The sequence below is a fragment of the Pygocentrus nattereri genome, chromosome 5 (genome assembly GCF_015220715.1).
Source record: "Pygocentrus nattereri isolate fPygNat1 chromosome 5, fPygNat1.pri, whole genome shotgun sequence".
NCBI classification, from domain to species: Eukaryota; Metazoa; Chordata; class Actinopteri; order Characiformes; family Serrasalmidae; genus Pygocentrus; species Pygocentrus nattereri.
The window spans coordinates 39,108-55,000 of NC_051215.1; the positions used below are offsets into that span (position 1 = coordinate 39,108).

A 15,893-nucleotide genomic window follows, 5' to 3' on the forward strand; every position below is an offset into this window, starting at 1 on the left:
CCTATCCCCTAGTCCCTCTGTCTGACCCCTGACCTGGTGGAGAGTAAATAAGCGCAGCTGCTTCGTTCTGCTCTGATTTTTGCTCTGGTAGAAAAACAGGATGAAGGTAAATCGGAGTGTCAGTGATTTTTTACGGAATATTAATATGGAATATTCACGTTTTAGACGTGAAAAGCGACGCTAGACAGTTAATGATGAATGTAGTTTCTCTGTAGATCAGCTATGAGGCTAACTGGGCTCTGACGCTAAGCTAAGCTAATGCAGAGGCTGATGAGGTATCCTGACTAATATCTGAGGAAAACGGTCAAACGGCGAATGAAGCCCCGTGTTACCGCAGCGCTGTGTGCGCTGGGCCGTGTTTGGGCTCAGCGGACCGGCGGGTTTGTCTTCTGAATGTTTAGCTACTAGCTTTCCTGCTAGCGCTGCTAACGCTAGCTGTTTCGGTACCGAGGGGTTGAAGTTGAAGTTCGGTTTCGGGCTCGTTTAGAGAAAATCCGCGGGTCTCGGTTCAGCCTGACTGACATTATCGTCAGATTATTAGTTGTTATTAGTTGTCTTGATCGAATTTTTCCGGTCCTCCTTAAACGGTGCAGCAGTCATTACTACAACGCGTCAGGCGCCAGACTGTGACTGCCGCACTATTTAAGGTGGACCTGAAATCGGGCAAGAAGGCGAAACCAGCTCCGGTCCTGTTTAAACTGGTGTCCAGCTGGACTGACCGTCAGTGGCGGCGGTGGTGACCGATACTGGAGCAGGTTCGAGGTTTTGGAGGGTGAAAAGTGTCTGTAGAAATCTCGATGCGCGCATTAGTGACGGAACACAGTCCGAATTACAGCATTTCCAGAGATAAAAGCTCCATGTAGGACCATTTCTGATAAGAGTGCAGGCCGTTCTGGTTTCAGCACCACGGTATGAATGAACCGTCAGTACATTCTGTAAGTCACTGTGTGTGTGTGTGAGTGTGTGTGTGTGTGTGTGTGTGTGTGTATGTGTATGACTGTGTGTGTTTGTATATGAGGGTGGCTGTGTGTGTGTGTGTGTGTGTGTGTGTGTGTTTGTATATGAGGGTGGGTGTGGGTGTGTGTGTGTGTTTGTATATGAGTGTGGGTGTGTGTGTGTGTGTTTGTATATGAGTGTGGGTGGGGTGTATGGTGGGTGTGTGTATGGTGGGGGTGTGTATGGTGGGGGTGTGTATGGTGGGGGGTGTGTGTGTGTATGGTGGGGTGTGTTTGTGTGTGTGTATATGGTGTTTGTGTGTGTGTATGGTGTTTGTGTGTGTGTATGGGTGAGTATGTATGAGGGTGGGTGGGTGTGTGTATGGTTGTGTGTGGGTGAGTGTGTGTGTATGGTGTTTGTGTGTGTGTGTTTATATGGTGGTGTGTGTGTGTGTGTGTGTGTTTATATTTATATGGTGGTGTGTGTGTGTGTGTGTGGGTGGGTGGGTGAGTATGTATATGAGGGTGTGTGGGTGAGTGTGTATATGAGGGTGTGTGTGTATGGTTGTGTGGGTGAGTGTATAAGGGTGGGTGAGTGTGTATGGTGTTGTGTTTATATGGTGTTGTGTGTGTTTATATGGTGTTGCGTGTGTGTGTGGGTGGGTGAGTATGTATATGAGGGTGTGTGTGTGGGTGGGTGAGTGTGTATATGAGGGTGTGGGTGAGTGTATAAGGGTGGGTGTGAGTGTGTGTTTGTGTGTATGGTGTTGTGTGTGTGTGTGTGTGTGTGTTTGTGTGTATGGTGTTGTGTGTGTGTGTGTGTGTATGGTGTTGTGATGTGTGTGTGTATGGTGTTGTGATGTGTGTGTTTGTATGGTTGTGTGTGTGTGTGTGTGTGTGTGTGTGTGTGTGTGTGTGTGTGTGTTTGTATGGTTGTGTGTGTGTGTGTTTGTATGGTGGTGTGTGTGTGTGTGTGTTTGTATGGTGGTGTGTGTGTGTGTTTATATGGTGGTGTGTGTGTGTGTGTTTATATGGTGGTGTGTGTGTTTATATGGTTGTGTGTGTGTGTGTGGGTGAGTATGTATATGTGTGTGTGGGTGAGTGTATATGAAGGTGTTTGTGTGTGTGTGTGTATGGTTGTGTGGGTGAGTGTGTGTATGGTGATGTGTGTGTGTGTTTATATGGTGGTGTGTGTGTGTGTTTGTATGGTGGTGTGTGTGTGTGTTTATATGGTGGTGTGTGTGTATGTGGGTGTGTGTGTTTGTGTGTGGGTGAGTGTGTATATGAAGGTGTGTGTGGGTGTGTGTGTGTATGGTGTTGTGATGTGTGTGTGTGTGTGTGTGTGTGTGTGTGTGTGTGTATGGTGATGTGTGTGTGTGTATGGTGATGTGTGTGTGTGTATGGTGGTGTGTGTGTGTGTATGGTGATGTGTGTGTGTGTGTGTATGGTGATGTGTGTGTGTGTGTATGGTGGTGTGTGTGTGTGTGTGTGTATGGTGGTGTGTGTGTGTTTGTATGGTTGTGTGTGTGTGTTTGTATGGTGGTGTGTGTGTGTTTATATGGTGGTGTGTGTGTTTATATGGTGGTGTGTGTGTTTATATGGTGGTGTGTGTGTGTGTGTATTTATATGGTTGTGTGTGTGTGTGTGGGTGAGTATGTATATGTGTGTGTGGGTGAGTGTATATGAAGGTGTGTGTGTATGTTTGTGTGTGTGTGTGTGTATGGTTGTGTGGGTGAGTGTGTGTATGGTGATGTGTGTGTGTGTGTGTGTGTGTGTTTATATGGTGGTGTGTGTGTGTGTTTGTATGGTGGTGTGTGTGTGTGTGTTTATATGGTGGTGTGTGTGTATGTGTGTGTGTGTTTATATGGTGGTGGTGTGTGTGTGTATTTATATGGTTGTGTGTGTGTGTGTGTGGGTGAGTATGTATATATGTGTGTGTGTGTGTGTGTGTATATGAAGGTGTGTGTGGGTGTGTGTGTGTGGTTGTGTGGGTGAGTGTGTGTGTGTATATGGTTGTGTGGGTGAGTGTGTGTGTATATGGTTGTGAGGGTGAGTGTGTGTGTGTGTGTGTGTATGGTTGTGTGGGTGAGTGTGTGTGTGTATGGTTGTGTGTGTGTGTGTATGGTTGTGTGTGTGTGTGTGTGTGTGTGTGTATGGTGATGTGTGTGTGTGTTTATATGGTGGTGTGTGTGTGTGTTTATATGGTGGTGTGTGTGTGTGTGTTTATATGGTGGTGTGTGTGTGTGTTTGTATGGATGTGTGTGTGTGTTTATATGGTGGTGTGTGTGTGTGTGTGGGTGAGTATGTATATGTGGGTGTGTGTGTGGGTGAGTATGTATATGTGGGTGTTTGTGTGTGGGTGAGTGTGTATATGAAGGTGTGTGTGTGTGTATGGTTGTGTGGGTGAGTGTGTGTGTGTGTGTATATGGTTGTGTGGGTGAGTGTGTGTGTGTATGGTTGTGTGGGTGTGTGTGTGTATGGTTGTGTGGGTGAGTGTGTGTGTGTATGGTTGTGTGGGTGAGTGTATAAGGGTGTGTGTTTGTGTGTGGGTGAGTGTGTATATGAAGGTGTGTGTGTGTATGGTTGTGTGTGGGTGAGTATGTATGTGTGTGTGTTTGTGTGTGGGTGAGTGTGTATATGAAGGTGTGGGGGTGTGTGTGTGTGTGTGTATGGTTGTGTGTGTGTGTGTGTTTGTGTGTGGGTGAGTGTGTATATGAAGTGGTGTGTGTGTGTGTATGGTTGTGTGTGTGTGTATGGTTGTGTGTGGGTGAGTATGTATGTGTGTGTGTTTGTGTGTGGGTGAGTGTGTATATGAAGGTGTGTGTGTGTGTGTGTGTATGGTTGTGTGTGGGTGAGTATGTATGTGTGTGTGTTTGTGTGTGGGTGAGTGTGTATATGAAGGTGTGGGGGTGTGTGTGTGTGTGTATGGTTGTGTGTGTGTGTGTGTTTGTGTGTGGGTGAGTGTGTATATGAAGTGGTGTGTGTGTGTGTATATGGGGTGTGTGTGTATTTGGATGCTGTGCCTGTAGTAGAGCTCTTTGTATGGAATGACTGTGTGGGTTATTTTTATAGACGCTGAGCCTCAGGAGGGCAGGGGAACAGTGAGGGTGCCCGGTGGCGGCGGCTCTCTGACCGACTCGGCGCGCTGTGATATGAAAGATTTGATTTAGTTTTGTCTGTTCTGGGCCTGCAGTGTCCAAACGCTGGGGTCTCAGCCTCGGCGGGTCTTTTAATGATGAGGAAGCTGTTTTTGGGAATGAAGTAGAACCGCTTTCTCTCAGTGACTGGTAGATCTTATTATGAGGGATCATGAATATCAGCGCATTACAGTACAGCAGTATTTTTATTTATAGAACGCTTTTCCATATCACTGGCAGCTCAGGGTGCTTTAGTCAGATGACAAAGCTTAACAGTCACGGAAGAAACTCTGAGTATTAATTTGAGCTCCTATAAGTCAATAACTCTAACTTTTACCAAAGCTCAGAGTTAAAGAGGAGGAGAGTTTTACTGAAGCTCAGAGTTAAAGAGGAGGAGAGTTTTACTGAAGCTCAGAGTTAAAGAGGAGGAGAGTTTTACTGAAGCTCAGAGTTAAAGAGGAGGAGAGTTTTACTGAAGCTCAGAGTTAAAGAGGAGGAGAGTTTTACTGAAGCTCAGAGTTAAAGAGGAGGAGAGTTTTACTGAAGCTCAGAGTTAAAGAGGAGGAGAGTTTTACTGAAGCTCAGAGTTAAAGAGGAGGAGAGTTTGACTGAAGCTCAGAGTTAAAGAGGAGGAGAGTTTGACTGAAGCTCAGAGTTAAAGAGGAGGAGAGTTTGACTGAAGCTCAGAGTTAAAGAGACGGAGAGTTTTACTGAAGCTCAGAGTTAAAGAGGAGGAGAGTTTTACTGAAGCTCAGAGTTAAAGAGGAGGAGAGTTTTACTGAAGCTCAGAGTTAAAGAGGAGGAGAGTTTTACTGAAGCTCAGAGTTAAAGAGGAGGAGAGTTTTACTGAAGCTCAGAGTTAAAGAGGAGGAGAGTTTGACTGAAGCTCAGAGTTAAAGAGGAGGAGAGTTTTACTGAAGCTCAGAGTTAAAGAGGAGGAGAGTTTTACTGAAGCTCAGAGTTAAAGAGGAGGAGAGTTTTACTGAAGCTCAGAGTTAAAGAGGAGGAGAGTTTGACTGAAGCTCAGAGTTAAAGAGGAGGAGAGTTTGACTGAAGCTCAGAGTTAAAGAGGAGGAGAGTTTGACTGAAGCTCAGAGTTAAAGAGGAGGAGAGTTTTACTGAAGCTCAGAGTTAAAGAGGAGGAGAGTTTTACTGAAGCTCAGAGTTAAAGAGGAGGAGAGTTTTACTGAAGCTCAGAGTTAAAGAGGAGGAGAGTTTTACTGAAGCTCAGAGTTAAAGAGGAGGAGAGTTTTACTGAAGCTCAGTGTTAAAGAGGAGGAGAGTTTTACTGAAGCTCAGTGTTAAAGAGGAGGAGAGTTTTACTGAAGCTCAGAGTTAAAGAGGAGGAGAGTTTTACTGAAGCTCATAGTTAAAGAGGAGGAGAGTTTTACTGAAGCTCAGAGTTAAAGAGGAGGAGAGTTTTACTGAAGCTCAGAGTTAAAGAGGAGGAGAGTTTGACTGAAGCTCAGAGTTAAAGAGACGGAGAGTTTTACTGAAGCTCAGAGTTAAAGAGGAGGAGAGTTTGACTGAAGTTCAGAGTAAAAGAGGAGGAGAGTTTGACTGAAGCTCAGAGTTAAAGAGGAGGAGAGTTTTACTGAAGCTCAGAGTTAAAGAGGAGGAGAGTTTTACTGAAGCTCAGAGTTAAAGAGGAGGAGAGTTTGACTGAAGCTCAGAGTTAAAGAGGAGGAGAGTTTGACTGAAGCTCAGAGTTAAAGAGGAGGAGAGTTTGACTGAAGCTCAGAGTTAAAGAGGAGGAGAGTTTGACTGAAGCTCAGAGTTAAAGAGGAGGAGAGTTTGACTGAAGCTCAGAGTTAAAGAGGAGGAGAGTTTGACTGAAGCTCAGAGTTAAAGAGGAGGAGAGTTTGACTGAAGCTCAGAGTTAAAGAGGAGGAGAGTTTGACTGAAGCTCAGAGTTAAAGAGGAGGAGAGTTTTACTGAAGCTCAGTGTTAAAGAGGAGGAGAGTTTTACTGAAGCTCAGAGTTAAAGAGGAGGAGAGTTTTACTGAAGCTCAGAGTTAAAGAGGAGGAGAGTTTTACTGAAGCTCAGAGTTAAAGAGGAGGAGAGTTTTACTGAAGCTCAGAGTTAAAGAGGAGGAGAGTTTTACTGAAGCTCAGAGTTAAAGAGGAGGAGAGTTTTACTGAAGCTCAGAGTTAAAGAGGAGGAGAGTTTGACTGAAGCTCAGAGTTAAAGAGGAGGAGAGTTTTACTGAAGCTCAGAGTTAAAGAGGAGGAGTTTTACTGAAGCTCAGAGTTAAAGAGGAGGAGAGTTTTACTGAAGCTCAGAGTTAAAGAGGAGGAGAGTTTTACTGAAGCTCAGAGTTAAAGAGGAGGAGAGTTTTACTGAAGCTCAGAGTTAAAGAGGAGGAGAGTTTTACTGAAGCTCAGAGTTAAAGAGGAGGAGAGTTTTACTGAAGCTCAGAGTTAAAGAGGAGGAGAGTTTTACTGAAGCTCAGAGTTAAAGAGGAGGAGAGTTTTACTGAAGCTCAGAGTTAAAGAGGAGGAGAGTTTTACTGAAGCTCAGAGTTAAAGAGGAGGAGAGTTTTACTGAAGCTCAGAGTTAAAGAGGAGGAGAGTTTTACTGAAGCTCAGAGTTAAAGAGGAGGAGAGTTTGACTGAAGCTCAGAGTTAAAGAGGAGGAGAGTTTGACTGAAGCTCAGAGTTAAAGAGGAGGAGAGTTTGACTGAAGCTCAGAGTTAAAGAGGAGGAGAGTTTTACTGAAGCTCAGAGTTAAAGAGGAGGAGAGTTTTACTGAAGCTCAGAGTTAAAGAGGAGGAGAGTTTGACTGAAGCTCAGAGTTAAAGAGGAGGAGAGTTTGACTGAAGCTCAGAGTTAAAGAGGAGGAGAGTTTGACTGAAGCTCAGAGTTAAAGAGGAGGAGAGTTTGACTGAAGCTCAGAGTTAAAGAGGAGGAGAGTTTTACTGAAGCTCAGAGTTAAAGAGGAGGAGAGTTTTACTGAAGCTCAGAGTTAAAGAGGAGGAGAGTTTTACTGAAGCTCAGAGTTAAAGAGGAGGAGAGTTTTACTGAAGCTCAGTGTTAAAGAGGAGGAGAGTTTTACTGAAGCTCAGAGTTAAAGAGGAGGAGAGTTTTACTGAAGCTCAGAGTTAAAGAGGAGGAGAGTTTTACTGAAGCTCAGAGTTAAAGAGGAGGAGAGTTTTACTGAAGCTCAGAGTTAAAGAGGAGGAGAGTTTTACTGAAGCTCAGAGTTAAAGAGGAGGAGAGTTTTACTGAAGCTCAGAGTTAAAGAGGAGGAGAGTTTTACTGAAGCTCAGAGTTAAAGAGGAGGAGAGTTTTACTGAAGCTCAGAGTTAAAGAGGAGGAGAGTTTGACTGAAGCTCAGAGTTAAAGAGACGGAGAGTTTTACTGAAGCTCAGAGTTAAAGAGGAGGAGAGTTTGACTGAAGTTCAGAGTAAAAGAGGAGGAGAGTTTGACTGAAGCTCAGAGTTAAAGAGGAGGAGAGTTTTACTGAAGCTCAGAGTTAAAGAGGAGGAGAGTTTTACTGAAGCTCAGAGTTAAAGAGGAGGAGAGTTTGACTGAAGCTCAGAGTTAAAGAGGAGGAGAGTTTGACTGAAGCTCAGAGTTAAAGAGACGGAGAGTTTTACTGAAGCTCAGAGTTAAAGAGGAGGAGAGTTTGACTGAAGTTCAGAGTAAAAGAGGAGGAGAGTTTGACTGAAGCTCAGAGTTAAAGAGGAGGAGAGTTTTACTGAAGCTCAGAGTTAAAGAGGAGGAGAGTTTGACTGAAGCTCAGAGTTAAAGAGGAGGAGAGTTTGACTGAAGCTCAGAGTTAAAGAGGAGGAGAGTTTGACTGAAGCTCAGAGTTAAAGAGGAGGAGAGTTTGACTGAAGCTCAGAGTTAAAGAGGAGGAGAGTTTGACTGAAGCTCAGAGTTAAAGAGGAGGAGAGTTTGACTGAAGCTCAGAGTTAAAGAGGAGGAGAGTTTGACTGAAGCTCAGAGTTAAAGAGGAGGAGAGTTTGACTGAAGCTCAGAGTTAAAGAGGAGGAGAGTTTTACTGAAGCTCAGAGTTAAAGAGGAGGAGAGTTTTACTGAAGCTCAGAGTTAAAGAGGAGGAGAGTTTTACTGAAGCTCAGTGTTAAAGAGGAGGAGAGTTTTACTGAAGCTCAGAGTTAAAGAGGAGGAGAGTTTTACTGAAGCTCAGAGTTAAAGAGGAGGAGAGTTTTACTGAAGCTCAGAGTTAAAGAGGAGGAGAGTTTTACTGAAGCTCAGAGTTAAAGAGGAGGAGAGTTTTACTGAAGCTCAGAGTTAAAGAGGAGGAGAGTTTGACTGAAGCTCAGAGTTAAAGAGGAGGAGAGTTTGACTGAAGCTCAGAGTTAAAGAGGAGGAGAGTTTGACTGAAGCTCAGAGTTAAAGAGGAGGAGAGTTTGACTGAAGCTCAGAGTTAAAGAGGAGGAGAGTTTTACTGAAGCTCGGTGTTAAAGAGGAGGAGAGTTTTACTGAAGCTCAGAGTTAAAGAGGAGGAGAGTTTTACTGAAGCTCAGAGTTAAAGAGGAGGAGAGTTTTACTGAAGCTCAGAGTTAAAGAGGAGGAGAGTTTGACTGAAGCTCAGAGTTAAAGAGGAGGAGAGTTTTACTGAAGCTCAGAGTTAAAGAGGAGGAGAGTTTGACTGAAGCTCAGAGTTAAAGAGGAGGAGAGTTTGACTGAAGCTCAGAGTTAAAGAGGAGGAGAGTTTGACTGAAGCTCAGAGTTAAAGAGGAGGAGAGTTTGACTGAAGCTCAGAGTTAAAGAGGAGGAGAGTTTTACTGAAGCTCAGTGTTAAAGAGGAGGAGAGTTTTACTGAAGCTCAGAGTTAAAGAGGAGGAGAGTTTTACTGAAGCTCAGAGTTAAAGAGGAGGAGAGTTTTACTGAAGCTCAGAGTTAAAGAGGAGGAGAGTTTTACTGAAGCTCAGAGTTAAAGAGGAGGAGAGTTTTACTGAAGCTCAGAGTTAAAGAGGAGGAGAGTTTTACTGAAGCTCAGAGTTAAAGAGGAGGAGAGTTTTACTGAAGCTCAGAGTTAAAGAGGAGGAGAGTTTTACTGAAGCTCAGAGTTAAAGAGGAGGAGAGTTTTACTGAAGCTCAGAGTTAAAGAGGAGGAGAGTTTGACTGAAGCTCAGTGTTAAAGAGGAGGAGAGTTTGACTGAAGCTCAGAGTTAAAGAGGAGGAGAGTTTGACTGAAGCTCAGAGTTAAAGAGGAGGAGAGTTTTACTGATAGACCGTCATTTACAGTGTAAAACAGCAATTGAAAAAGTTAGATATAAAATCTATAAACAAGTAATAATAATTATTATAATGGTAAATTAAAAAACAATAACCCAGTAAATGCAACTATATGGTCATGTAATAAATAGATAAAAAAAATAATAAACAGAATTAATGAAATAAATAAATATTATATGTAAAATAACTTTGAAGTAATGAAATAAAGATTGTAAAAGTGAAACAGAAGCTAAAATGTTACAAAATCATATTAAAAGTGAAGTAAAACTGTTTGTTGATGTGAAGCTGCAGGTTGTCTGTCTGTTTTTAAAAAAAGAAAGCACTGTGCTGTTTGTCGTTAGCTGATAGGAGGTAATATAATACTCTATATGATAATAATATTTATTATTATGTCCAGCTCTGTGCCGATCAGTAAAGCCTGATGGAGATCGTTGAGTTGCGGCAGTGATGCTGTAAGCTGTGAGGTGGACGGTGGGGGATGTTGCGCTGGACGGTGCACCTGGAGGGCGGCCCGCGCAGGGTGAATCACGCCGCCGTCGCCGTGGGCCACAAGGTCTACTCGTTCGGCGGTTACTGCTCCGGGGAGGATTACGAAACCTTTCGGCAGATCGACGTTCACGTCTTCAACACAGGTGAGCTGCGGATACACAGACACTTCTGCCACTAGGGGGCCAATGGGAAGTAGTGGGTTGGTGGCTGCTTAAATTACTGGATTACATTTTATTATATTGGTTATACTATTATTTATCTATAATTAGTTACATTTCAGTAAATTATAATTTTAAATTGTAATCTTGATCTGTCAGATAAACTTGCTGTACGTTTTGTCGCACCTGTAACTGTGAGGGACTGCAGAGCAGAACTTCATGAACGTTTTTATTCTAGAGGTTCATCAATATCAGTTTTTTCAGTGTTCAGTATCTGTTTCGATTCATCTCTAGTTTATTCCTCATGAAAAATTATGTGTGTGATTTCTTTCATCTGGTGACAAACAACAAGCCCTGATCATCCAGCCTGGGATCATTAAAGGAGCAAACTCCGCTAAGACACTCGCACATTTGCTTCTTTAGTTTAGTGCTGAAGCTATAAGGCTAACATTGCTAACCAACAATGTTCACCCAAATCTTCAGTCAGTACATCCCCAAAATAAGTCCCCCCTCAGAGGGGGTTCCACAAAGCAGGATTCCTTAGTTAGCCAGATAACTTGAGTCCAGAGGTGAGGACCTTCCAATAAGAAAGTCCCTCAGCCGGTCCCCTGTTGGACAGGCTTGACTTTGGGCTTAAGTTGTTGGGCTAAACTGATCAATCCTGCTCTGTGAAATTCTCCCAGGTCTTCATTAAGGTGGCACAGACTCAGTGTTTTCGAAGGCAGTGTGACTCGCTGTGAGCTACAAACATAGTAAGCTGCACAGCTGTGGGCTGATCTAGGACCAATTTCACAAACATAGGTTCTAGATCAGCACTCTGACTCTGGAGGTGGTTGAGTACGGACCCTGTTGTCTAACGTGTCAGCAGAGTTCTGTTCATGTTTTTATCTCGCAGCGAGTCACGCTGTGTCCTTAACCACGTCTACAAGTCTGATCCACCTTAATGAAGACCTGCGTGTGGCTTATGGGGCTGAGAGAAGTTTTGGGGATGTATTGACAGAAGATGGTTCCTGATTACTGATCCTGCTCTCTGGGTTCCTGTGAATATGGGTCGAGCTGGCAGTTCAGGCTAATTGTGTCTGCATTGTACTGGTTAAACACTCTGTTTGTCTGTCAGTGTCTCTGCGGTGGATGAAACTGCCTCCAGTGAGAACTGGAGGGAGAGAACATGCACGGGAAGTTCCCTACATGCGCTACGGTCACACGGCTGTGCTGGTGGACGATACCATCTACATCTGGGGGGGCAGGAATGACACGGAGGGGGCCTGCAATGTGCTGTACGCCTTCGACGTCAGTAAGTGTTCAGAAAGTGGTGATGCTTCTGTTATAAAACTGATTTTTTTTTTTTGCTTTAGCTGCTCTTATAATGTTTGTCTGGTTTTAGAAACCAATACAGTCACAGTTCACTATTTTCCAGTCTCAGTTCTTTACAATTAAACAAGCCATTTATTATGTTTTGTCTTTAAGAGTGATGTATATAAATGAGCTGTTTTCTGATTGGCTACCATGTGCTGTACTTCATTCAGAAAAACTATTCATGTACATTTACAGCATTTGGCTGGTGCTCTTATCCAGAGCGACTTACAATCTGATCATTTTACACAGGGAGGCCAAGGTGGTGTTAGGAGTCTTGCCCAAGGACTCTTATTGGTGTAGTGTAGGGTGTTTGCTCAGGTGGGGATTGAACCCCAGTCTACAGCGTAGAAGGCAGAGGTTTTACCGACTACACTACCCAACCAGGGATTTTCCTATTTCAGGCTGAAATATAATGTTTGTGACATCACAACCATGATGAATTATAAACAGGATGTTTTTGTGGTTCAATGTCCGTGTGGACAGAATTTTCTACAACCCTTAAAAAGGAAAACGTGTTTATAAACTGGCATCTGAGTTCAGGAGCGACCAGTCAGTGACAGAAAAAGCACTTTAATGCGCTCAGAGTCAGCTGTATCTATGCTGTAAAGACGGGAATATAGAATGTTTAGAAAATAACTAATTATTAGAGCAACATGTTGCAAATATAGATTAGATATTAATAAGTCTTAATAAATTCAGTATTGCAAATATAATCAGTTATGAGTGTTTAGAGTGTGTTGTTCTTGTGGTAAAGTCTGCGTTCTCTACCGTACAGATAATCACCGATGGTACACACCCAAGATCTCAGGGACAGTTCCTGGAGCGAGAGACGGTCACTCTGCCTGCGTTCTGGGAAAAGCCATGTACATCTTCGGAGGATATGAACAACTGGTGGGTCCTCATCATCCTCTCTCAACGAACGTGATTTGGTTCTTTATACAGACACAGTTCGCTTCGTCCCTCTGTACGGAGAGGCGGTGCGCTTCGTCCCTCTGTACGGAGAGGCGGTGCGCTTCGTCCCTCTGTACGGAGAGGCGGTGCGCTTCGTCCCTCTGTACGGAGAGGCGGTGCGCTTCGTCCCTCTGTACAGAGAGGCGGTGCGCTTCGTCCCTCTCTACGGAGGCGCGGTGCGCTTCGTCCCTCTCTACGGAGGCGCGGTGCGCTTCGTCCCTCTCTACGGAGAGGCGGTGCGCTTCGTTCCTCTCTACGGAGGCGCGGTGCGCTTCGTCCCTCTGTACGGAGAGGCGGTGCGCTTCGTCCCTCTCTACGGAGGCGCGGTGCGCTTCGTCCCTCTCTACGGAGAGGCGGTGCGCTTCGTTCCTCTCTACGGAGGCGCGGTGCGCTTCGTCCCTCTGTACGGAGAGGCGGTGCGCTTCGTCCCTCTGTACGGAGAGGCGGTGCGCTCCGTCCCTCTGTACGGAGAGGCGGTGCGCTTCGTCCCTCTGTACGGAGAGGCGGTGCGCTTCGTCCCTCTGTACGGAGAGGCGGTGCGCTTCGTCCCTCTGTCCGGAGAGGCGGTGCGCTTCGTCCCTCTGTACGGAGAGGCGGTGCGCTTCGTCCCTCTGTACGGAGAGGCGGTGCGCTTCGTCCCTCTGTACGGAGAGGCGGTGCGCTTCGTCCCTCTGTACGGAGAGGCGGTGCGCTTCGTCCCTCTGTACGGAGAGGCGGTGCGCTTCGTCCCTCTCTACGGAGGCGCGGTGCGCTCCGTCCCTCTGTACGGAGAGGCGGTGCGCTCCGTCCCTCTGTACGGAGAGAGGCGGTGCGCTCCGTCCCTCTGTACGGAGAGAGGCGGTGCGCTCCGTCCCTCTGTACGGAGAGAGGCGGTGCGCTCCGTCCCTCTGTACGGAGAGGCGGTGCGCTCCGTCCCTCTGTACGGAGAGGCGGTGCGCTCCGTCCCTCTGTACGGAGAGGCGGTGCGCTCCGTCCCTCTGTACGGAGAGGCGGTGCGCTCCGTCCCTCTGTACGGAGAGGCGGTGCGCTCCGTCCCTCTGTACGGAGAGGCGGTGCGCTCCGTCCCTCTGTACGGAGAGGCGGTGCGCTCCGTCCCTCTGTACGGAGGCGCGGTGCGCTTCGTCCCTCTGTACGGAGGCGCGGTGCGCTTCGTCCCTCTGTACGCAGAGGCGGTGCGCTTCGTCCCTCTGTACGGAGAGGCGGTGCGCTTCGTCCCTCTGTACGGAGAGGCGGTGCGCTCCGTCCCTCTGTACGGAGAGGCGGTGCGCTCCGTCCCTCTGTACGGAGAGGCGGTGCGCTCCGTCCCTCTGTACGGAGAGGCGGTGCGCTCCGTCCCTCTGTACGGAGAGGCGGTGCGCTCCGTCCCTCTGTACGGAGAGGCGGTGCGCTCCGTCCCTCTGTACGGAGAGGCGGTGCGCTCCGGTCCCTCTGTACGGAGAGGCGGTGCGCTCCGTCCCTCTGTACGGAGAGGCGGTGCGCTCCGTCCCTCTGTACGGAGAGGCGGTGCGCTCCGTCCCTCTGTACGGAGAGGCGGTGCGCTCCGTCCCTCTGTACGGAGAGGCGGTGCGCTCCGTCCCTCTGTACGGAGAGGCGGTGCGCTTCGTCCCTCTGTACGGAGAGGCGGTGCGCTTCGTCCCTCTGTACGGAGAGGCGGTGCGCTTCGTCCCTCTGTACGGAGAGGCGGTGCGCTTCGTCCCTCTGTACGGAGAGGCGGTGCGCTTCGTCCCTCTGTACGGAGGCGCGGTGCGCTTCGTTCGTCTCTACGGAGGCGTGGTGCGCGTCATTCCTCAGGCTCCTGTCAGATTCCCGTCAGGTTGTTTGGATCTCACATTTCCCTGTAACCGCGCGGGTCTCTGTGATGATCTAGATTTGTTTGTGTCGTTTCAGGCCGACTGTTTTTCCAACGACATACACAAGCTGGACACCACCACCATGTGCTGGTCCTTAATCAACGCTACAGTGAGTTAAAGTGGATCTGACGATGAGCTGCACTGCGTCACTGTAGATTTGCAGAGCTGAGTGAAAGTAAAATATTACTTCTTTATTTTTATTTCATACAGGAAATAGAAATACACATTCTTAAAGAAAACACACAGGCTGCCTGTTCTTAATCATACTTCAGTTTCAAAAGTCAAACAGCAGTCATTATTATATATGGAAGATCTGAGTGTGTTGGTTTTTCATCTCCTCAGAATATCACAACTCATCGCTTTTAATACATAAATACATTTAAATATTCAAAATGTACTTTAATTTTAGAGTTTAGGATTTTTAGGGTTTTTTTAGTATGTAAGTCTGCATCAGCGTGAGCTTCCAATGATGGCCCATATGGGGCGCTAATGATCAGCCCTTTGAAAATGTCCGTAGAATGAAAAGTGAATGGCGGACATCACAGGAACGCGCATATGGAGAACCGCCCTCCCGGACAGGGCTGCAGGGTCAGGGTCTTTGATGACCGCTGTGGTCAGCATAGTGCTGGGTGATATGGCAACATATTACAATATTCACAATATTTATTTATTTATTTATTTATTAAATCCAGTTAAACTGACTAATTTTCCTCTTTTTGTAATGAAACATGCAGTTGGTCAGTTTCTACTAGGACTGATGGTCAACACCATACGATCAAGGGGCTAGACTGTGTTGTATTGTGATTTAATGCATCACAGTAACGATGTAGATCATCTTATTGTCCAGCTTTAGCCCAGCATCACTAACAGGGACAGAAACAGTTCTTATGATCTTTTCTGCCAGTAGGTTTTCACTGCTGCCCCCTGCTGTCACCCTCCCCTCACTGCAAGACAGAAAACCGCAGAGTGACAGCTTGTCTTTAGCATTAGCGTAGTTCAGGTGTTGTCAGTGCTGTTATGAAGGTCTTATGTTGAGTGTTTGTGTTTTCAGAAAGTAAATCAATAAATATGAGATTCTGTTTGAATTGAGCTCTGATTAAACCCTCAGTTCTGTCTGGTTTACTAACAAATAACGAATCAGAACCTCAGCTCTGTGTGGATTCAGTTCAGCCACACTGAACAGGTGTGTGTGTGTGTGTGTTTAGTGTGTGTTAGATTTTTGTGTGAGTGTTTATTATGGGAGTTTAGTGTGTGTGTTAGACTTTAGTGTGAGTGTTTATTATGGGAGTTTTGTGTGTGTGTGTGTGTGTGTGTGTGTGTGTGTGTGTGTGATGTACTGCAGGGTACTCCAGCACGTTGGAGAGATTTCCACTCTGCAACCATCATTGGGACGAAGATGTTTGTGTTTGGCGGACGGGCGGATCGGTTCGGCCCGTTTCACTCCAACAACGAGATCTACTGCAACAAGATCAAAGTGTTCGACACGGAAACAAACAGCTGGCTGAACACCCCCTCAACACCCCTCCTACCCGAGGGGAGACGCAGTCACTCCGCCTGTCAGTCCCAAACACACACACAGACACATTTGTCTAGCTATACTTGTTAGGACTTCCATAGGTTTCTGTTTATTTTTGTGGGACTGTAGCTAAATAATACTAAATCTAACCCTAACCTAAACCTCAGTTTCCAATAGGAACTTTTTCTGCTTTTAGTTTTTTAAAATAAAAAAAGGAATTTGTGGTGAAAACACACGCTCCATTGCGGAGAGGTTGTCCTCTCGTATGTGGTCCAAGAGTACAAGAACTCACA

At 46.1% G+C, this 15,893-nt stretch overlaps 1 protein-coding gene across 1 annotated transcript in view; it reads left to right on the top strand.

Annotated features, from left to right (window-relative positions):
* The window catches only part of klhdc3 (kelch domain containing 3), a 38,247-nt gene continuing 22,354 nt past the window's right edge, over positions 1-15,893 (top strand). The window contains exons 1-6 of the mRNA XM_037538464.1: positions 1-106; positions 9,678-9,912; positions 11,045-11,221; positions 12,059-12,174; positions 14,122-14,193; positions 15,427-15,640. Of these exons, the coding sequence (XP_037394361.1) occupies positions 9,759-9,912; positions 11,045-11,221; positions 12,059-12,174; positions 14,122-14,193; positions 15,427-15,640 (733 nt within the window). The 5' untranslated portion in view covers positions 1-106; positions 9,678-9,758. The remainder of the gene's footprint in view (positions 107-9,677; positions 9,913-11,044; positions 11,222-12,058; positions 12,175-14,121; positions 14,194-15,426; positions 15,641-15,893) is intronic.